This window comes from Perissodus microlepis, chromosome 1, assembly GCF_051167445.1.
Source record: "Perissodus microlepis isolate ML-2025 ecotype Zambia chromosome 1, ASM5116744v1, whole genome shotgun sequence".
Lineage (NCBI taxonomy): Eukaryota > Metazoa > Chordata > Actinopteri > Cichliformes > Cichlidae > Perissodus > Perissodus microlepis.
This window is the reverse complement of record NC_140461.1, coordinates 13,366,954-13,390,113: the sequence shown is the minus strand read 5'-3', so window position 1 is coordinate 13,390,113 and position 23,160 is coordinate 13,366,954. Positions and strand designations below refer to the sequence as shown.

General features: G+C 37.9%; 1 protein-coding gene across 2 annotated transcripts in view; it reads left to right on the top strand.

The window, feature by feature from the left end:
• mdga1 (MAM domain containing glycosylphosphatidylinositol anchor 1) overlaps positions 1–23,160 on the top strand; it is a 184,766-nt gene that overhangs the window by 40,214 nt on the left and 121,392 nt on the right. For both annotated transcript variants that reach the window (XM_084930628.1, XM_084930619.1), the window contains exon 3: positions 13,299–13,438. In XM_084930628.1, coding sequence (XP_084786754.1) covers positions 13,299–13,438 — 140 coding nt within the window. The remainder of the gene's footprint in view (positions 1–13,298; positions 13,439–23,160) is intronic.

The window sequence follows — 23,160 nt, the reverse complement described above, 5'->3', positions numbered from 1 at the left end:
TTGTGGACTTTGTGCAAACACTTTTTGGACTAAGAGTAAGAGGAGAAAATGCAGTTTGCACCCCCTCCCTATCCAACCTTTTTGACACTAAAGATCATGCAAAACAAGTGAGATGGCAGTTTTTTTTGAAGGATTATATTTGTTGTGTATGTCATGCAATCACTGCAACATGTTTGAAAAGCAGATATATCCTAAGTGTATTACCAAGCGGAGTTGTTTCTAGATGACAGTGCATGTTAACAATTGTTAACATGTCTCTTCTTCATTTCTTTTTTTTTTCGCCCTACAAACATTTTTAGTAACTGCAATTATCATGACTTGTCTTCGCCATATACAGCAGATGTTGTGCTCCTGCACATCAGTCTCTCACAACAGTAGGGGGACTGGCAAAGTGTGAAAACAGAATAATATTACAGTCTTTTGTCTAAAAATTGAACTGTTCTTAAGGAATTAAACAGAGACTGTTAGCTGTTCTGCATTATAGATTTTCGGTTTATGCTGAAAGCTCATGATAGATTATTTTCTTCTGTTACATTCCTCATTGAACAGATAATCTGCCTTTTTGTGTCATGAATTTCCAGTGCCCCCCCCCCCCCCCCCCCCTTTTTTTTTTTTTTTGCTAAACTGAGAACTGAGCGCAGCACACATGCAGAAAGTTTTCTGTATACTTAGTGACACCAAGGAATGGGGCTCACTGAATAATTCACAATGCAATACTGTCACAATACAGCAGATGGGCAACAACTCAACTGACAGTTTATGATACATAACAATAGCCATGTAACAGATAAATAAATACCCATATAAAGGTAAAATAAGAAGTAATTATTTATCCACTTAAGTGCAGTGTCTGTTTGTGTTCGTGTGTGTGTATTTGAGAGAGAGAGAGAAAGAAATTACTATTATTTATAATTTTTTAATTGTATTTTATATACATATATTTTTTTAACTAATTTTTATTTTATTGATGTATCATTTCAAACAATTAGCTCCTTAGTTTGCTTGCCTTTGTTGTCCTCCATTTCCCCCATCCCCATTAGTTTCTACTTCTCCACCAGAAATTAGCATACTTTCATTCATTTGACCCTCATTTGTTTAAAAAAGTGCCCAGGGACTCAAAAAACCGACTCTAGTGAGTGAAATTGGTGGATGAAATTCAGCTAAACCATTTGCATTGTTTAGTGAAAATATAAACATTTGGCACAAGAATACTAATAACAAATAGCTGGACGGAGTGACAGAATATATTACTGTAACATTCGCAGTTGATCGCAAGACTAGACACACTTCACCAATAAAGGATGTATTGATTAAATATAGTATCTACGTGCATTTATGACCCAACAGATAAAAGTTTACTGCACATAGAAAAGATATTTAGGTCAGAATCATTGAAAGAAGAAATAGAATCCATATTTTATCCAACGTGTCAAAATATCTGCTTAACACATTAGTTTAACAATAACTGTTTCACTAGCTGGGCCCACGTCCTCATTTTAGGTTTGACAACATTTTGGTAGGTAAAGGTGAATGGCTTGGACATGAATTGAGCTGTGGTTTGGGGAAGGCCTCGAAGGAGACTGCCGACAGCTCCCGGGCCTGGCAGATCCCTGTGTACTAAATTGAAGTGAAGAAGTTAAAGAATTGAAAACAAGGAGGGACGGAGGGTGGGGCACGTAAACGAGAATGAACAGCTTGCAGAACTGGGGGAACCTATATAGGTGACAACCGGAAGGAGCGTGTTTGGAGGCGTGGTCCCGCTCCTGAAATTCCCATACATAATCTCCAATAAGGAGCTGCACAGTATTGTCACATAATAAAACTGAACAGTATTCGTTACCTGGGATGTTGTATCTTGGGTCGAGCACTTTAAGCTCTGCTTTTCCACCATATAATTACATCTGTACTTTCCATTACTGTTAATAGTTTTACATCTTCACTGCATATGACTCTGAATGCTGTGGCTCCTCTTAGAAAGAAAGCCACAAATCAGAAGTACTTGACTCCTTCTATAACTCTCAAATGCGCACCTAAAAGCAGATAACTTGTGTGCTGGAGAGGAAATAACATCTCGCTAATTTAGAAAATCTTCAATTTGCCTGAAAAATAGTTTGTTGCTCTATAAAGCAAAACTAAAACTAGAACATCTTACTATTTATCACTGATTTAAGAAAAAAACCTACGTTTCTCTTCAGTACTGCAGCCAGGCTGACAAAAAGTCAGAGCACTGTTGAGCCAAGCATTCATTTAACCTTATCCAGTAATGACTTTATGAATTTCTTTGAACCATTAGCGCTTATAGGGTACTGCAAAATTTTGTAGTGTTGCCTCCCCAGCAGTGTTCTTGGTGACTGTGGTCCCAGCTCCCTTGAGGGCTGATCCACCACCATTCTAACAATCATCCTCATCCAGCTTCTTGCATGGGAAACCAGACCGAGGCTGGTCATCTTATATGTCATTCATTTCTGAATGATTGCACAGTTATCACTTTCTCACCAAGCTTGTTGCCGATGTTGCAGGTCTGTTATCTTGTGCCTAATGTCCTGGGACAGCTGTTTGGTCTTTCCCCGTGGTGGTGGAGGACTTGAATGGAAGAGATTCATTCTATGGACAGTTGTGCTTTATACACAGAACGAGTTGAGTTTAGGCGTATTTGTAATAGATTGACTGATTGTGTGATTGCAATGCACACACAGATGGTCTGTGGGAGCTGGAGTTCTGATTGTGGGGATTAAATGCTTATTTCACACAATAGCATGAAAATCAATTGTTAACTTTTATGCAATGTGATTTTATGGATCTTCGGTTGATATTCTGTCTTTCTTCATTAAAATGAAACTATAGAAATTATAGACTGTTCATGTCTTTGATAGTGAGCAATCTTACATGTTCAGCAGAGGATCAAATAATTAAATATTTTCCCTGCTGTAGAAGCAAAAAATTTGCATTTCTTTAGTTGTTGTTGTTTTTTTTTCAAAATATTATTTTCATAGTAAAAGAAATTATTAAACTTACAATTTACCTAAACTGCTGTAAGTTACAGGATCTTATGTACTTGCAACAACTGAAAAAGAGCTGTTGCACACCCACGTTTACCTGACACCTTACTAAAGTAGGTGCAGCAGATTTATATAACAAAATAAATGTCAGTTACTTGCATCATTTTCCAGTGTGTCTATAAATTCAGTAGATATGAGGTCATTGACCCTTTTCTCTTTTTGACTTTCTCCACAATTTTCCTTCTAACTGTTTTAATTCTTTGCTCATACCAAGTCTCTACATGTTCACCTGGATGATTTGGTGGTGGGTTTTTTTGGTGTTACACCCTTGCCTTGCTTTGTGTGTTCAGTGACAGTGACGAGCTTCCACACAAAATAGGATGTAAGCCTGTTAATGTCTCGTTTATGTGCATGCAGCTATTTGCCTGCACTGCTGTGACCTTGTTGTGCATGCATGAAATGGACCAGCTTGTAAATGGACAGACGTGAGGCTGACCAGCTAGTCACCAGTAATGACCAGAATGCTGGAAATTAGCCAGTTCTAATCTCTGGCCAGTCGTTCAGTGGATCCCTATCACATTTTTTAAGTTGATAAAAAAAAAAACTTTGTCTTTTCATCCACAGCTCTCTTTTTCCTTCCTTCAAGTCTCTTGTACATGAAAAAATTATGTCTCTCTTTACTGCTGCTGAATCCAGCCTTTATCACGAGTCAATGCTTCATTAAATCCTAATGGCAGCTCAAAAAGGCCTGCGTTAAATGAAGTGTGACAGATTAATGAAGTATTATTTATCAATGAGTAAAACAGCACCAGCGAGACTAATATCAATATCTAAAGTCTAGCTGTTTTGACAAGCAGGGAGTTAGACTCTAGATGTAAGATAATTGCTGCCCTTCTTGCCTTTTCTCCCTGTCTTTCACTCGCTGCGGTGTCATCATTCAGTCTGTATCTCTACCTGCTCTTAATGCTTTCTCCTTTTCACCTTTTCCTAGTCTCACTCTATACATGATTTACACATCACGGTTGTTAGGACCTTTCAGTCTCTGCCTTTCTTCATCTGTGTGTCTTTATTGAAGTCTGTCTCAGCATTTCTCTGCTCTTTGTCATTCTCTCTTCCCACTTCTGTAAATTTAAATTTTCCAATTTCAGTCACTTTATTGGCATGACCGTTAAAACCGATGGAAACCATAATATCTAGCTTGTTCTTGTGGTACTTCTGAGGATCGCCCACTCCTCCACCACACATACACACACACACACACACTCGTGGCTTTCTCTTTACCTCCAGCTTTGACTCTGACCTTTCATTCGAGCGCTTCTTCTTCTCTCCTCTTTATCGAAATCCTTTCTTAGTGCCTCCCTCCTTCTCACCACTTCACCTGGACTGATCACTAAGCACTGTCGGATGCTCTGCTGCAGTTTCCTTGGAAATATACAGACGTGTACACGGACACACACACCTACACACGCACACACATTTTGTCTTTTGTTCACATTAAGTGTTTTTCTTGTGCTCTTAGTCTGTGTGTAAATGTGCATATGTGTGTGTGTTTATGTATGCCATCAAAGGGAGCTGAAGAATTATGGGTGAGTAGAATAAGTTCAGGTTGACTGTCAGGCAGGCAGATGACGTGAGGCACATGCCTTGTCTTCACTACCTCTGTCTTTGCTCCTAGATACAGTGCTTTTATCCTCTGCTCTCAATTTCCCTTTAATTTTATTATCTTTTGCTTTCTTTTTTTCTGTTATATCTCTTCTTCATCCTGACTGTCCTGCTCCAGAAAGCTACATTGACTAACCATATGTTACACCCAAGGTGCTTTTTGTGGCATATGCTGTAACAACACAGAAAGAACCAACACACACATGCAATGAAGGCAAAACCTTTGGTGCAATTTCTAAACCTCACCAGCTGTTACTATCCGTTCTCTTGTCTTATCTTGCTCTTTTTAATGCTCTTGTTGTGGGCTATTTTCTTGTCTTAACAGATGTTGTGTTGCTTTGAAGCACCCATTGGTTGGTGGAAATGATGATGTAGGAAGTGTGAAATGTAAATCTTAAAAAATCATTTGCACATAGAAGAGACATTACTTTAATTTTTTTTTTCATTTTTAACATTTTTGATAATATTTTAGTTGCTACTAATGTGGACTGGTACACAACATTATACGCATCACTCTGCATTTTATCAGACAGATAGCTACAACTCCCTGAGCCTAGTTCTGCCAGTGGTTTCTTCCTGTTAAAAGGGAGTTTTTCTTTCCCACTATCGCCATGTGCTTCCTCATAGAGGATCATCTGATTGTTGGGGTTTCCTCAGTAATATTGTAGGGTCTTTAACTTACAGTATAAAGCACCTTGATGCAAATGTTTGTGTGATTTGGTGCATTTTGTGCATTTCAATGTGGATATCTGCTAAAAAGGCCCTAAAAGGGGGTCTTATAGTTTAAAGAGAGAAATCCATGTGTCCGTAAGACAGGTCTGCTGATGTGAGACATTGAGATAACATTACCCGTTCAACATCACAAGGTTTTTCGCAGTTAATATTCCCAGTGACAGCATTTAAGAAGTCTCACGTCATTCTTTATTAATGTCAGATCATCCAAACTAGGAGCATTGTGCTTCGGATCATGGTGACTTTGCACTTAATGAATTTAAGGAATCTACACAAAGCAGTGATGTGATCCTGTATCCCTAGCAAGATGTTTAGTGTTGTTTTTAGTAGCATTAAGCTTTACTTGCGCGCGTGTGTCTTTGTGTACACGTGCATGGATTTGTCCATTACTACTTCTGAGCAACACTTGACACTCTAATCAAGGTATCAATATATGCTGTTGTGACTTAACTGCACACACTGATGTTTTGTTGAGTTTCAAATTAAAGCTGATTGAATATTTTGTTTACTTCACTTCAGCTTAATTTGCATTAAACACTCCAACATCCAGCGACGCAATTTTATTTGTCAATTTATGTGTTTAAAATAAATAAATAAATACTTCAGTTACATTCACACTTGCATTTTTGTGCATTTTTAAGTGTAGAGTGTTGTGTTTAATAAAATATATGCAAGTGTATTAAGGTGAAATGCAATTTATATTACTTACCTTAAGGTGCAAATAGCATGCATTCAAATACAACGATCAGGCAGCTTTATAAATCTATAATCAATATATAATTGACATATAATTATTAACACGTGTTTTAAATTGTACGTATTAATATAACTGCTATCTGGCATTAAATACACTGTCAATATTCTCTTTAGTATGTCAGTATCAACACAGCGAATACTAGATTCAGCAGTCTTTGTAAATGGAGCTTGCACAAAGAGAATGCCAGTCACATATTTCTCTTTTGTTTCTCTTCTCTGTCCTCCCAGCCTTTTCCATACTCTCCTCTGTCCATCTGTGCCAAAGTTCTAAGCAGTGTGCATCTTTTTTTTGGAACTCTCCCTCTCTCTCTCTTGTTCTTTATCTTTTCATCCTGGGATAGCTCAAGTGCAGCAAGTACACTCCTTTGAGGAGTACGAGTCATGTTTGACCACGTTCTACAAACCCCCAATCACTTCACATAACTCCAGTCCTCCACCAGTGTCAATTCTGACTCCCCTCACTTCTTACATGTCGTCCTATGAACTTTTTTCTTCAAAATAACAAAGCATCATATATAAAGCAACATATATATGTGTGTGTGTGAGTGTGTGTGTGTGTGTGTGTGTGTATACACGTGTGGCCTGCATTAAAGACAGTAGAACTGTGTTTCGAATTAATCAGATTTTTATTTTTGTTTTAGTTTCTTTCTAGTTATAGCAGCTAAAAAGTGGACAAATAATATTTTTGGACCTGAGGGTGAGGTGTGTATAAAAGAGAAGAAAAGGCAAAATTCATTGACTGATTTTAATGCCCAGTTATGTGTAGAAAACCTGAATGGACAAGTTAAAGAGCTCACGAATTCTTATTTTCCCTTTCCTCTGAATTTCCATGTTCTGTGCCTTTTAATAATAGATATTACACACGATGTCAAAGGGAAGAGTCACTCTTCTTGGATATAAAAACGGCAGTGTTTCCAGGAAACGGCTGTCCCCTTTCCTACTCATCTGTTTTCCATTACAGGTGCTTTTTTTCTCGTTTCTCCACCTTTTCTCCACTCCAATCTTCCCTCTGCTCTCCAGTGATCCACCTTTATTGGCTTGTGCTGTCATCTGACATTTGTTGATCGCGCAATCCCTTTGTCCTCTTGCAGTAGTTGTGGTGGAAAACACAGAGTCATTCACTGACAAACACAGATCCACATGCATTAGGTAGCACAGCGTGTATCACACACCATGAGAAACTAAATCAGACACCATTTCAATGTTTTTGTTTAGTGTTCAGTGTATTTGTTTTGGCTATCATACTGGCCGTCAGATACATTATAGCTGTAACATGTTTATAAAAACATAAAGCTTTACTTAAAAAATAGGAGTGCTCGGATTATCATGTCAATATGCCTTATTTACCCATACAGATTCATTATAACCTGCAATTACAACACCTATGACACATAAAAACATATATAAAACAGCCAAGCGTCCACTAAAGATATAAGCTATTTGAACCGTCCACACACAAACACACAGGCTGTACAGTGATTCAGAAATAAAGACATGCATACAAATCTATGGAGACATGATCAGAGACATTTATTTAAGTGTTGGTAAACAAATTATGAGTTAAACAGAGTGAATGTAGAGATTAAATACGTTATATAATAAGCTTCTTTTGGAAAGAATGTCCCTTTTCCTTGTTTTTTTTCACCTTTTTGTTACTATGTTACTAGGATATATATTACGTTTCCCTTTATGCACTGATTCTTGAATGTGTGCGCCGCTACAAATGTGTGAGAGGTCACAGATTGCAAGCATTTGTAAAGTTGCATTCTCTTTTTGTTTACATTTTACACAAATTCCTAAAAATTTTTGAGAAATTGGTTTGTAGATGTCTCCAAAACCAGCATCAAAATAAAATCTTAAGGCAGTTAAATAAAAACAAACAAACAAAAAAACCCTAAAACAAATAAAAGAATTTGCTAGCTAGTGTTTATTCAAGAACAGTCTAGACTTGAAAGCCTCCCACTGAATTCAGTACCAATGAAAATCACATTTGTATGTTTAAAGGAGGCTCATTGCATCTATTTACTGTTACAGAGTAAGATACAGTTAAAAGGAAAAACATCTACTTGTTCTTTTGTGTGTGTGTTTGTGTGAGTGTGTAAGCAGGGAAACAGCCATTTATAGTTGATTGAAAGAATGAAAAGGTTAGTGAAGGTTAGTCCTTTCATTTATAACTGCCATTTAATGGTCAGGTCAAAAGTTAAATCAATGTCCCTGATGCGTTTTGATATCTAGAGCTCCAATCGAGCCAAAATGAAAAGGATGGGGTCATGACATCAACCATTTGATCTTCCTCCATCCTGTCTGCACAGAAAAATCCTGATAAAATACTGAGGCAATGTGAGTCACACAGACTTTTGGCCATAAGGCTGTTTTTTCTGTGTGTGGAAGACTGTGTGTGTGTGATTAGTGCTTCTGTGGGTCAAATGAACACTTCCCTCAATTGCAGTTAATCAATAAATTCTGTGACTTTTCTCTCAGGCCCCCACTCTCTTATCTCCTTCTGCTCGTCAACCTTTGCTTTGCTTTGCTTTGCTTTCCTTTCCTTTCCTTTCCTTTCCTTTCCTTATTTTCAAATCCTATGTTGTGATAGCAGAGGAAAGGCCACAGCATTGAATGGTCTCTTGTGAATGAAGTGAATTGAGTCAGGGCTCATCTGTATGCATGAAAGGCTCCCATAAAGTAACTACGCATATCAATCATGCTCGGCGTGGCTTCGTGTTCGACAGGATTCATCACCTTCCTTGGGATTCCTCTGGCAAGATACAGTATAATGTACATGAAAACACACACAGACACTTACACATGCGTGTATGCACACTCACATTTCACCAGAGCGGGCACAGTCAGTCACTCTTTCGACCACAATCACACACATGCTGCTCAGCACTCTGTCAAGCTGTCAGTGCAGTTTGACACCAGCTCTCCTGTCTCATCATTAGTTTTGGTGAGATATGTCCTGTCCCCTCAACAAAAACAAACATGGCAGGCAGTGACAAATCAATTAATCAGACAGGGCATTTGCCGATAGTTATATTTCACTTACAACTAATGTGCATTGAACGTCTCAGAAAAGTTTCCAATAATGCATGGACAACACCTTCAATCGGTTTCCACCAGAACAGTTTTGATCGATGAATCATCAGACTCGGATAGTTTACTGTCAAAGCGCCAGCTCTCTATGACTGATGATCTCTTTCCGTACTAACTGAAACAAAGAGACAGTCTTGCTTCTTTATGCTATGTTGATCAGAAAACATGAACGCCTGTGTGATGGTCTTTGTTTTTTGTATGTGAAATGTATATTCAGTAAATGGACATTTTATAGGGTATATCAAACTGTAATAGTTGTCATCCAGATGTAGGATTGTGGAAAATTATAGACAGGTAAAATTATGTTTATCTTACATAATGATTTTCCTCATGGTTGTTGGGTTAGTTAGTTAGTTGTAGTTGGGTTTTTCTTCTTGTTAGAGTGTAACTAGAGAGGAGGTGTATCTGTAGTCATGCAGCCTGAGCCCTCTTGTTTTATTTTCATCATTTCTTGGTTTTGTTTTTGTCTGTATTGGCCTAGGAGTCTCCCTCAAACCAGCCTCTCTTCCCCTCAGTCCTTTCTCTCCTCTGGCTTTCACCTGCTTTGGTCTGCAGTTTACAGTTATGATTATTCCTATTTTTCCTGTTTGTTCTGTATGTTCCTAAGTTTCCTTTCCGCTTATTTTTTTTTTTAGTTTTAAATATATAGATATAGTAATTTGTCTCTTAGTCCCTGCTTTCCATTTTCAGTCTTATTCATTCAGACTCTCTGCCTACCTGTTTTCTAAATCTATGCAATGTTATTTTTCCCCACACTTGAATCCTTCTCCATTTCCTTTTATGCTTTCCTCCCTTCTGTAAGTTTCTGTTTTTTCTGTCTTCCTCATCTTGCCTGTTTTATTTTCTTCCTTCTTTTTTTTTTTGCTCACCCTCTCTGCATCTCTCTCCTCCTCCTCTTTCGCAGCCTCCCTTTCTTTAGTCGATCAGACAGTTGAAGCAGCCAAGCTGCCGGAGGCTAGAACAGACAGAGGAGCCGCTCTGTCCGACCTCCCTCCCTCTCCAGAGAAGCAAACTAATGCAGACACGCCAATAAGCTGTAAGGAGATAATTATTCACCATTTATATCAGCCCGACATCTTTTCACGATAGTGCAGCACACATCTGGAACCCGGCTCTGTTACTCCACATAGTAATTTTTAGGTTTTTATCCTTTTATGGGTTACATTTTAATTGATTGATCAGGAGAGATTCACGCCGGGATGTTAAAGCTTAAAGGTTACAGCATACTTGTCACTGGAGAATCCACTTTACTGAACAGTAATCTAACAGCGAAAATGTTAGAAAATAGCAGATAAATTAGACACGATCTCCCCTCCCATTGAAACTACTATTAGTGTGCCCTTCAGCAAGGCATTTAACCCTCAACTGCTCCACGTGATCTGGTTACTCTCCTGCATAAAGCCTGCATTTATACTGAGCGGCTCCCTTGTCTAAATGTGGTTCGGTTTATGAACTAGAGACAGCTTGGGTGCTGAAAAGACCTGCGTCTGTTAAGTTATTTAAATGAATTTCAACATAACCAAGAAAAAGGAGCACTGCATTTAAATCTGGCTTACATTTCAAACTTTTTAATATGTTTAAAAAGTGATTTTTTGTTCTTTTAGCACAAAGTCAGGAGAAGTTAGAGAAGAAATGGTTTTGGTATGATTTTTTTTTTTCAGTACAATAATGAAAAGACTGAAGCAGTAAATGATTGACTGCTTTTTTGATGAGCTCCTCAAGCGCACAGTTTCGTTTACAATCACAAACACACAAACACACATTCCTTTGGTGCACACAGCCAGCATGTGCTTACTGTAATACGTACACGAAATGAGTAACTGCGCTCATACCACAAATGCCCTCGTTTCCTCTTTTCTTTTCTAAAATATAAATCTTCAGAAAATAAGAACAAAATGATGATAGCCAAACAACAAGATTCACAGGATTACTTTTTGTGCTCACAGGGCACAGAGGTCTGGTCACTGACAGTACCGATGTGGTTTAGAAAGCTACAGCCATAAGCCAAAATCACAGATTTTACTAACCACGTCTTTGCAACTGGGAGTCAGTTTGACCTACAGTCTTCTCTTTCATCCCTTTTACTTCTTTTTGGGGGGGATTAAAAAAAATATCCCATAAATGAAAATATCATTCAAAAATTACAAATATAAGCAGAAAGTTACACTTGCTGTGCTGTCACACCTTAAGCTATTAGCATGAGCGGGAACATAGAGAGACAAATTTTAAACCTTCTTTTATTTTGAACTTGATTTCTGGCTGTGGATCACGCCAGCTGTTATGTCTGATCGAGTTGAAGTTTAAGGTGAACAGGCTGCCCACTTTCTTCCTGTCCGTTCAATGATAACAGTCGTACAGCACAGTGAAGATTTGTTCTCCCTGTGAATCGATGCTAATCACATCATTGTGCTGCCCCGTCCCCCATGTTTCTCTCTGGGGTTTCACACTCCTCTCTGGCGTTTTCCTCCACACCCGCTGATTCTCTCGCTCTGTCTCCATTTCTTCCCACCCCCCTCCTGTCTTACCTCATCATAAGGGAGGTGAAGCCATCTGAGTCTATTTGCACGCGAGCCAGCCTCCACATGGGTCAGTGCTGTGCAGATATTGTCACCGCAAAGAGTTCCCATCATGCATCTGTCATACATTATTGCTACAGAGTATGCCACAAACTGCTTTCTACTCCATGTTTTATTGAGATGTGGGAGTTTGTTGATTATTATAACAGGACAGATAATCTTGTTTTCATTTTTTGTTATGAATACTGTACACATAGATTTATTTATTTTTTTTTTGGGGGGGGGGGGATCAATAATGAACCAGCCTTAGACTTTTTCAGATCAAAATCAACAACTGAAATTGGAATTAGTTATATCTTTGGTCATGATTTGGGCCATAGACCACTTGTTCCATTTGGATCCAATTTAGACCAGAAGATCAAACATCTGGACTGAAGAAAAAAGTCTGACAATTTAATAAGCTGTTGATATTTTCTACAACAAAAATATTCAAACCCTCTTCATAAAAAAGTTTGCTTCTGTTTATTGAGATTTGCAGACTTTCATTTATACATAACTCTCTTAAAGTCTCACCATAATATTTCAGTTGGGTTGAACTTGGTTAGGACTTTAACTGGGCTATTGCAACACCTTGATTCTTTTTCTTTCTCAGCTATTCCATTGGAGATTTACTGGTATGCTTGAGATCATTGACATAGTTTTGATCAAGCTTTAGCTGTTTGACAGCTGGCCTCACATCACAGCCTAGAATACTTTGGTATACAGAGGAGTTCATGGTTCAGTCAGTGATTGCAAGTCTAAATCATCACCTACTGATATGCTGTTTTTTGGTTTTCACTAAATGTGGTGCTGTGCATTATGGCCAGACGTTTCCACTTTGGTCTTGTTTGTCTAAGGGAAATTTGTCCAGGGGTTTTATGGTTTGCTCAGATACAGCTTTGCAAACCTAAGTTGTGCTGTCATGTTCTTTTTAGAGAAACAAGGCTTCATCTTGGCAACCCTTCTAAACAAGCCATACGAGTCCATTTGATTTTTTTCCACATGATAGTATAATGCAGACTGACACAGGTTACAACTACCAACTTTATTAAACCTATTTTGTAACGTCTAAAATATAAAACTTCCATTACCGCACAACTAAATCTGTAAAAGACAAAAACATTGGTCCAGAGTGAAGATTCAACCTTTTGAACTTCTAAAGGTGACCAACGTTTCAGTTTCCCAATAAATGTCTGCATTCCCTCAGACACTGATCCACATGACACTGCTACAAGTACAGGAAAAAAAAAGACAACTCAGATCATGCAGATAAAGGAGTAATGTGATATATTTATTTATCTGAGTCATCAATACTAGCACTAGTGTTACACATACACCCACAAGACTATGACCTTTAATTCTGCTGCAGAAATGTTACTAAATATGTAATGTGGTTTTCTCTTCCTTTGTGTTTGTCTGTGTGTATATGTGTGTGCCTGCATGACTACATGCTTGGTTGTGGTGTATGTGTGTGTGTGTGTGTCCATGCCTTCTTTCACAGCTCCTGCCAACGCCCAGATTGTGCACTCGGGCGCAGCATGTAACGTCAAAGATGATAACATGAGTGAGAGAATCTACACAATCAAAGAAGGAGACACACTAGTGCTTCAGTGTATTGTTAAAGGACATCCACGACCCCAGGTAAGCTCCAAGATCTCCCACTGGGCATTTATTAAAATGTGCATTTATACAAGCAGTATATGTTCTTGGTGATCCGCTGTGACCTTCACTGAGTGAGCAGGTACGTTCCACCTCTCTTGCTCAATGATACCTTGACAGCAATGTCTCTTGTCATTCTAAAACATAGTTTTAGCAACCATATGGGCTACTCTCATTTAGTCTGATGAATGTTTTGATGTAAACTGTGTTTGATATATTATCTATTAAAATGCATTTATATAGTTTATTAAAACTGGCATTTATTTGCTATTTTCCCAAGACAAATATAAGAAAGCCTAAGGTCATGTGAAGATGATGATGTTGTTATAATGCATGAACACCTCCTCAAAGCTGGGAAAATTCAACTTTGTTTACATGTAGGGACTATTTTCACTGCAGCACTTTCAGGCAAAACATGCTGGTGACTGAAAACACTTCAGGCAACATGGACACATTTTATCATTACCATCAGTTGCCCTGTACGCGGTAGCATAAATAATATGAATCACCAGTGAGTCATTACTTATGTTTATCGTGTCATTGTTTTGTTTGGGTTTAGTCACATAATCTCTTAATTTACTCTGTTTACACTGGAATTAACTAAAGCCATACTTTCCTTTGTTCACTCTGTGAAACATTTAAGCCAACTCCAAACTTGTTACATACACACTTTAGCACCCTTTTAGTATCATTTTTATCTCATTTGAATGAGCAACTGATGACCGTGTTTCCACCTGCACATTTCACAATAAATATTACTCTTCCTACAGTATTGTTCAAAATGTAATTAAGCCTATAGAGAAGGATTACCTAATGGCTCTTCACTAAAATTGTGCTGAAGCTCAAGGTCATGGTCACACTTGTCATTTTACAAGCAATAACATGTGAAGTGAGGTGGTTTTCTGAGCCATCTCAGCTACAATGCCACTGGTGTTCTGGTTTTACAGGGAGTTTAGTACATGAACTCTGTTTTACCTGCAAAAGGATGTATTTTAACCAAAACAGTTACCATTTCTTAAACCAATCCAGTTTAAACCATCTAAAGTATTCAGAATACGTTACGCTCATTGAGTAATGTAAAGGAATACGTTACAAAATACATTTTGGACCATGTGTTCTGTATTCTGAAACAAGTAGTTTTTTTGTGCCTTATCCTAAATAAGGAAACATTGAAAACAAAAAGGAAAAAAAAAGAACATCAGATATTAATAGTTCAGACGGGACTGGAATCCCAGCTTGATGGGCAAAAGCCTAGCGATCAGCTTATGCCTCTGCCCACCCACTTTTGAGTCCAAATAGCCTAGAGCGTGGTCTTTTCTCACTATTTCTGTGAATACACGTATATATCTTGGTTTGTATGTGACAAAGAAGGAGAAAGAGATTCAGTACATGTAATTTTGCCCTTTAAAATGGTTTTGATGAGTAGGGGCAACTTTATATAAAGAATCTGCTTTCTGACTTAATGTCATCAGTTAAGTTCTACGGAGTGATTAAAATGGAAAAATCTGTACTCTGTACTTAACCTCCTAAGACCCGCACTCTTCCACCGCATGCATTTTTAATTTCTCTTTGATATTTGGGCTGATTGGGACCCAATGAATGTAAAAACAAAGAATTACCAGATTTTCATTTTTTTTTTTACCAGATTTTTGTTCCTAAGAAAAATGAGAGCCTCATATGAGGATATTCGTTTAAAATTTTGATAGAACAGTAGCAGTATAATGACCTCGTAAGTGGATATCAGGCCTTTGTAGAGCAAAATTAAATATTTTGGTGTAAATAACCCAAAATATGATGTCCACATATGTGGACGCCAGGTCCTAGGAGGCTAAACTGTTTCAGTTCAATTAAAACACCTGCCTTTAGCGAGGCTAACTCTCCAGCTACAGTAATGGATCTCTTGTAAATGACAAACTATATTATTATTATATTATAGTTATATTGTACTATAAAAATAAAGTTCTCAAAACTAGCACAAGAATGATCACATGTACTGTGAATATAAATAAGTAATGGGTATATATGAACCTACATTAGAAAGAATTGAAGAGGATGAAACCATTGTGCATGCTAGGCTTTGCGTGCATTAGCAATTTGTATACTTAAAGGAGGATTGCTTTAATCTTTTATAAAGACATATTTTACATACACAGTATGTACATATAAGCAGTCCTTAAAATATATGACCATACTAACACCAAATATACGCATTAACAAAAAGTGAAAAATACTTTCCAAACAGCACGCTCATAAAACTTGAGCAGGAGGTGCAGTCCACCCTCGACCCATCTGGCTCCCTGGGTTGAACCCCAGTGAAACATTTTGCATCAGGATCTCTCTGTGAGCATACATCTGTGTGAGCGTACATAGCTAGATGAAATGAAATGAACTGAGGTGACTGTGGAGGGGTTGTGTGTGTTGTGTGTACTTGTGTGCAAGTGTGTGAGGTGAGAAAAGCAGTGTTCCTCACGGGTGCATGTCCACTGGCATCACATCAGCATGAATAAAACAGCGCCTGTGTCTAAAGCCTTGTTTTCTTCTATTTGTGTGTATGTGTAACTCGACGATGGATGTGTATGAGAGTGTGTGTTTAAAAAAAAAAACACAACAAAAAAGGGCTTGATTGCATGACTCTGCAGATGCAAAACAATCATTTGTACAACAGGCGCAGAGTCTAATTACATACCAAACTGTTGACCTTACCTGCCCATACTAAGAGTGGCTGTCTTTCCCATTTGTTTCCTCCAATTCTCTCTGTCTCTGTGACTCGCTTGCTCTTGGATACAAACATAGACACACACACATACAGATGTAGACTTTAAATTTACAGGCCGCGTTCCCAGAAACAAATGCAACTTTTAATAAAACTTTTATTTTCAGCAACGCTGGAATAATCATTACACAAAACATACTCTGCATAACACATACTACACAAGTTCATTCCCCTAGAGCAGTTCAAAGATGTAGGAAATTGCGTCAGTGATTGCTTGTTCTCTTGGTCGGAGGTGGAACTGTATTTTGAATAATGATCACTTTGGTCACATTGTCAGAATGTAAAATATATATAGCGTGTGCACAGACAAGATGTACAGTGCCTCTGGCAAAGAGACATCAGTTGAGTTAGTGCATGTGCTGCCGTCAGTGAGGCAATGTGTATGTAGATGCAAACAAACAGATAGAGGCAGTTAGAGACGGAAAAGACAAATAAAGAACTAGTGAAGAAGTGCAGCTCAGGAAACATTTGCATTTCTCTGTCCTTGCACCAGAAATGGAATGAGAAGTAATATATCTTTATTATATCATTCACATTCAAAGTTGAAGAGGAAAATATATATGTAAATTGCTTGACAATTTTATAGATATTCCAAATAAAAATAAAAATATGATTATTTAGTCGATCAAACTTGAAGAAAATAAGTTAATTACTATGGCCACTGTGCTTTTGTTCATTTAGACATCATTGTGAGTATTATTAAAAACATCCACGCCAAGGTCCGAGCACTTCTAAACTTTTAGTTGCTTTTGTTAGTGTTAGATTCCATGATGTCAAATGGCACCTGGACCCATTGGATTTACTACTGAGCTACTCCAAGTGTAGAACAGTCAGTCACCTTGGATTAAAGAGCAACATCCTGATATTTTTCTAAAACCACTCTTTACAACATATTTTAGAAGCTGAAAGCCACCAGCTGTCAGAATTGTAAGGTCATATCCATGTTGTGTGAAATGAAGAGTTAAGGATGTGGAACAGGCTGATGGACCAGAGCTGTTTAGCTAGAGCTATTTGAAATTATTAACTCTACCAAAGGTTATAGGTTTTACCCAGCTTCGTAATGCAATTTGCTAATGTAGTAACAATAACAATTCAAATGAACAATAAGCTGTAATGTAAAGTGAAACCACATACAAAATGCACTACAAAGACAGGCGAAGACAGAGCTAAGATACAAACACAGAAAGAGAACATAATGGGTCAGTGTGGGGTTAATAACAAGGAATTATGGCGGCACTGGAGAAGTCAGATCCTTTCTTAGTTACATTGTGCTATAGCTGTGTTGGTTTCTGCCTTAATTATTCATTGTGCAAGTGCAAAATACAACCCTCAGAGATCTGGCTGAAAACGACACAATATTATTACAGTTTCTGCACATTTGTGGGCAGCCCCTTCCTGATTTGATTCCTAGCTTCCACCACATCCCAGAAGTACCATTTAAGTACAGTGAACTGAGAGACCAGACTGTAATGATATGAGCTGTGAAATACTGAGCGTTGCCATTATAAGATGTTTACAGTGGACAGAGTCAGCAACAATGCTTTTGTAGACTTCAACATTCAAATTATGCTCTATTTGTACTAAGGGGCTCAAAAATACCCTAAACCCTTCCCTAACATCAGGACTTATGCACAAATTCTGATCCTTTCATCTCACTGTCTTTCTGTCTTTATGTGACATGAGTGGCACCTGGTGTGTTCATCTGATGCTGTGGTCCATTAGGGGCCCTCTAAGCCCGTTCTTTTAACCGGTTATTTGTTTTACTGTTGCCTTTCCATCAACTTGAACAAATATGGTGATTTTTCTCTGAACTCTGCCATCAATAAAGCGTTTTCACCATGAGCCACTGCTCACTTTTTCCTGTTTTGAACCATTCTCTGGAAACTTTAGAGATGGTTGTGTGTAAAAATCCCAGTAGATCGGCACTTTGGAAAAATCCTCAGTCAGCCACACCATCAACAACTATACCACATTTTGTTTGTTTTTTATGCAGATTTGATCATTTTTCAGTTGTGCATACATGCTGCAAATCTTTTCATATATCACATCCAAAATAATGTTCTTTTGGATTCTGATCTGGTGATTAGAGAGGGAATTTGACGGCCATGTTATTGAGTGATTGCATAAAGATAGCAGCATAAACCTGTTACTGACAAACAGGTGTGCTAGTGTTTTGTTAGTGTTTTATGCTACCTTCATTAAGGGAACATGAAACACATCACATACAAAAACCAGAAAAAGATTTTTACTGTTACAGTGGACGTAAACGGTGAGAGTGTTGACCTCTGTCCGAGTGTGCTCTGCTTGAATAGCACACTGTAGCATTCTGCACTGTGTCCCATTGGGGTTACAGAGTTTCCACTGATCTCCTTTGGCTGTATTGATAACTTGATCTTTGTCACCCCAGCTTCTCCTCCATCCATCCTTACTTCTCATGCAGTCTCTTCCTTACACATATTGAATCTCCAGTTCTGGCAACACACAAAGTTGTGGTTTCAGGTATTTTTTTTCTGGTACATTACATTTTATACATTAGTCATAGTGACTAGACTAAAAATGAAAGCTCACAAAGCCGTTTTTGTCTGTTTGCTCTAACATGTTGCACTTTTGTAAACGTTCACAATAGGCATCCAACCTATAAGGCTCAGGGATTCTTTGGATGAAACGTCGCTAATATTAATCCAACTTATGATGTTTTTAGCCACAAAAAGATAATATTACTACTTTAAAATCATGTTCTTGCAACCTGTAATAGAAAAATACAAGTTAATGCAAGTTGTTGTACAATTGTCTATTTGTTTAACTATTATCTGACACATGTATGAACTGTCTTTATCAGTATATAGGAATTTGGGGTGTGAAACAGACTCTTTGTATGATCCTTAGGAGAGAAGAAGCAGGTTCGGAATAATTTTATGTTCTGTGAAAGTAAAGCTACTTTCACTCCAGACAGACAGCAGATATTCTATGTATGTGATAAGCCAAGCTTTATAGGCTGGGGGTTTCTTTTTCCTTTGTTGCCACATACCCACAACAAAAGAAAAGAAACCCTTCTGGACCCCTTTGGACCCTTCATAAAGGTTGAATAAAGAATATAGGAAGACACTAGGAGTCTTACAGTCTGTAATTTAACTCAGATTTCTACCACAGTCCCTCCACCAATTTCATGCAATGTTCTGGGGATTTTGCTTTTTCTTTTCTCAACCTCTACCTTTACATGTATATACATGAAAAAGTGGGGAATAGTGCTCTCTCTTCATTACTATACTTTCCATATTTGCTCTTTGCAGGGCAGAGAGATCCCAGAACAGAGCGATAGAGCCTGATATATATTTTTGCAGTCTTCTTCTTATTATATTAGCTCTGCCTGAAATTCTTTTTATATGAAAGCTATATGATGCACTATGACATGTGAAAACATGTGGCGAAAGATTATTAAAAGAAGAAGTGTCAGTATTTTCAAAACTAAGAAATATCTAAATAAAGTATGGTCAAAACCATTTAAAACAGTTTATGTGGTGTTATCTTTCTTAGCAATTGTATAAAGCTACCAATGTTTTTATGAAAAAGAAAATGAATATATGTATAGGTAATGCTTTATGTTGTATATGCACGACTTGATAACAAAGTAAAAGTGCTGCTTTGCGGGTAGCTCATAGTGTAATACATAGAAATATTACAGAAATAATCTTATTTCTTTTCTGTTGGATCATTTCTGTTTGTTTTCCATAGGAGTAGAACTGTTTTCATCTTATTTTGGAGCTGGTCGCTTTATTCTGGTGAATGTTCACCTCATGAAGAAGAAAAAGAGATATGACAGCTACTGCAGTGAACTGCGTCCTTCCCCCACTCCCCATCCTAACTGGGAAGTTTGTATTGGCCTCTAGGTGTTGGCAGACAGGCAAGATGTTCCAAGTGTTCTGGCAGCTTTGTTATTATTAATGGCTGTACTCTATTCTAACACGAATGTCCTCATAATGCTCTCTGTTTTCACCCTTCAGAGAAACAATAGACTTACAAATTTATGCTGACAACATTTTAATGCATTTATTAATAAACACACCCACTCCATAGCAGACCACACTGACTCTTTAGAAACATTAGGGCTTTATATTTTATTAATCACGAGTTGTTTCATACCAGTTCAGAGTGTTCTGCCTGTCTCTGGTTTCTGGCTTTGTGAGGGAGCTACTTGTCCCACATTTTGATGAGTCGATTTAAGATCACAGGAATATGATGTATGAGTTCTGATTGGCAGTGGCTTTTCCTACATTTTCAGTCCACATGTATTACCATTAAAGACTTTTATACTGTGTATTATTTTTTAATGCAAGGACCATTTTATTCGCAAAAACTTTCATCTGTGCCTTCTCGGAGCGAGATGATTCACTTTCTCCGCTTTTTCTCTCTCACTTCAGCTTGCTCAGAAGAAGGAGGATCCAATTTAGCCATGTGAGGCCAGCCCAATAAATAGCTTCTTTACTGAAAATGAGACTGATTGAGGATTTATCCAATCCTTTATCAAGACTGATTGTTTACTTTTGCCTGAGCTAGATTGGATTGAAATGGGAGCTCTCACCCTGATCCATACAGAGGAGAGAAAAATCTAATCATTTCTTTCTTTGTCTATGTCTTTCTTTGTCTATGTCTGTTTTCCTCTTTTTGTTGCTGCCTTCTCCTTCATATTGTCTCAGTCTCTGCTTTCTCCTTTTTATCACTCACTACAAGTCATTTCTTCCCTTTACTCTTCTTTCGTCCTTGTCTTATCCTTCTCTCTTCCACGCTTATTTTTTCTTCATCCTGTCCCTGCCTATATCTCCTTAAATTCCCTATTCCACACTGCCTCTTTTTCTGTTCATTTTAAGCTCTCACTCTCATTTCTATTGTCTCTGTACTTCAGACCAACTGCAACAAAGCATATATCAAGTCAAAAACAGTTTAGCTCACGGACCATCTTACTTTGGGAAAAGTCAAACTGTATGCATATTGTGTTCGCAGAAAACAAAACAACAGGACCATACTCACCTCTTTGTTTTGTTTCATGGCAAAAATGACCTTAGACAATTTTAAAAGAATGAGTTTTTCAAGACAAGGTGACACGTTGCCTTTCTGCTACGCTGTCCTTCTGCCAACCTCATTGGTTATACCCACAAATATTGTAAGACTCTTTAAAGAAAGAAGGAAAAAGAAATCAAAGTATGTACACAAGGAAAAAAAAATCAGTGTTAGAGGTCACCTACAAGGTGCTCATAGCATCACTCAAGTTAACTCCTGAGACAGCGGGGCTTTTAGTTAACAAAGCACTGTAGTCTCGCTCACAAAGCTTTTCTTGTTACACACAAATAGAGCTCGCACACACACTCTCACAGCTTCTTCAAAAACACAATAGGAGAGTAAATGGTTTTTCTGAAAGTGATTCCTACCTCCTTATTATTTATTCATGGGTCTTCTGGTCATTGCAACCTTGAGACTTGCATGGGTGTGTCCGTGCGTGATGAATTCTATACGAGGAAAAGGTAGAGAGAGAATTATAGATGAGAAAAGTGGAGAGGCAGAGAAAAAAGAAGTGGGAAAGAGGAAGGAATGGAGGGAGGAAGATGAGGGCTGCGGTCTGGAATATGGTTTTGGATTTCTGCCCTTGAGGGGTGAGTGGAATGCGATCGATAGTGAGGCTGAAAGCAAGGCTGATCAGGTGGCAGCACGAGGCTGCACAGGCACTCAGCAAGAACACGACCTAGACACAAACAAGGTCACTGCTTGACCCCTAAGTGGATGGAGAGGAAGAATGAAGAGGAAGATGAGAGCAAGAAAAGACAAGAAAGATGGAGAGAAGAAGTCTGAAAAAGACAGGTTAGGGGAGGAAGAAGAAGAAGAAGAAATGGACTTGGAACTAAAAACAATCAACTCTCCTTTTTTTATTGCAGTAAAAAAAATACAAGGATATGATGAAGGGACATGAAAATTTTAAGGACTTGATGAAGGAGATAAAACACGATCGTGATTAACTTGAAGCATCAAAAAATTGCATAAATAATTGGTAACATGTGTAAATAATCTCTGCATGACAAAGCCAGCAAAAAAAGACAAGCAATCTTTGACTTACTTTCATGATCTCTTTGAAACCGTAAGAAAAAAGCATGTTTCAGCATACACACCACCCAGGTAGTTTCACTTTTAGACATGTGGTTGAATACACAAAAACATGTCTGTCATCAAGATTATGAATGTGAATACCAACTGAAAACCAAGAACAAACGAAAGACATCTTGAGCAGAGATAAGAAAACAAACTCTAACAAGATAGATGAATTGCAATGATAAGTGCTGCACGGTGCAGAGGACATGCTGACCACTAATAAAGGAGAAAGAGAATCGAGGCATGAAGATGAGGTGGGAAATTGTGCTTATTATGTAGACGGAACTACTTGAGTGTATTCCAAACTCAACAGCAGATGACAATAAATTACAAGATGAGGCAGAACATCTGCTTCAGATCTTGTATTTCACATGCTCCATAAAAAGGCATTGGTTGCGATCCATTTTGTTTTGTGGAAGGTCATTCTGTTGTTATGCTGTCTACAAGCTTAAGTATTTAGAAGCGTTCACATCCACTGAATGAAATGTGTGCCTCATTTATTTTAAACAAGTACAATTAGACTTTTTTAAAAAACTGTTATTTTTCATGGTAGTTCCACTCAAGTTGTTTGTGAACATGCTTTCAATTGTGTTCACAAACTTTTTTAAGCATTTAAAATTTACCTTTGGCTGGGCCAATAAAGAATAGTCATATCTTGTCCTAAAGACACTCCAGCACCGTAAACTATTATCTAAAGTTTATTGATTATTAAAACTAACGAATCTAATGAATCCAGTTTAGCAATCTTCAAGGCTTTCGTGCCTTCTATTTCCATCTTTTTGGCAGGTTCGTCTTG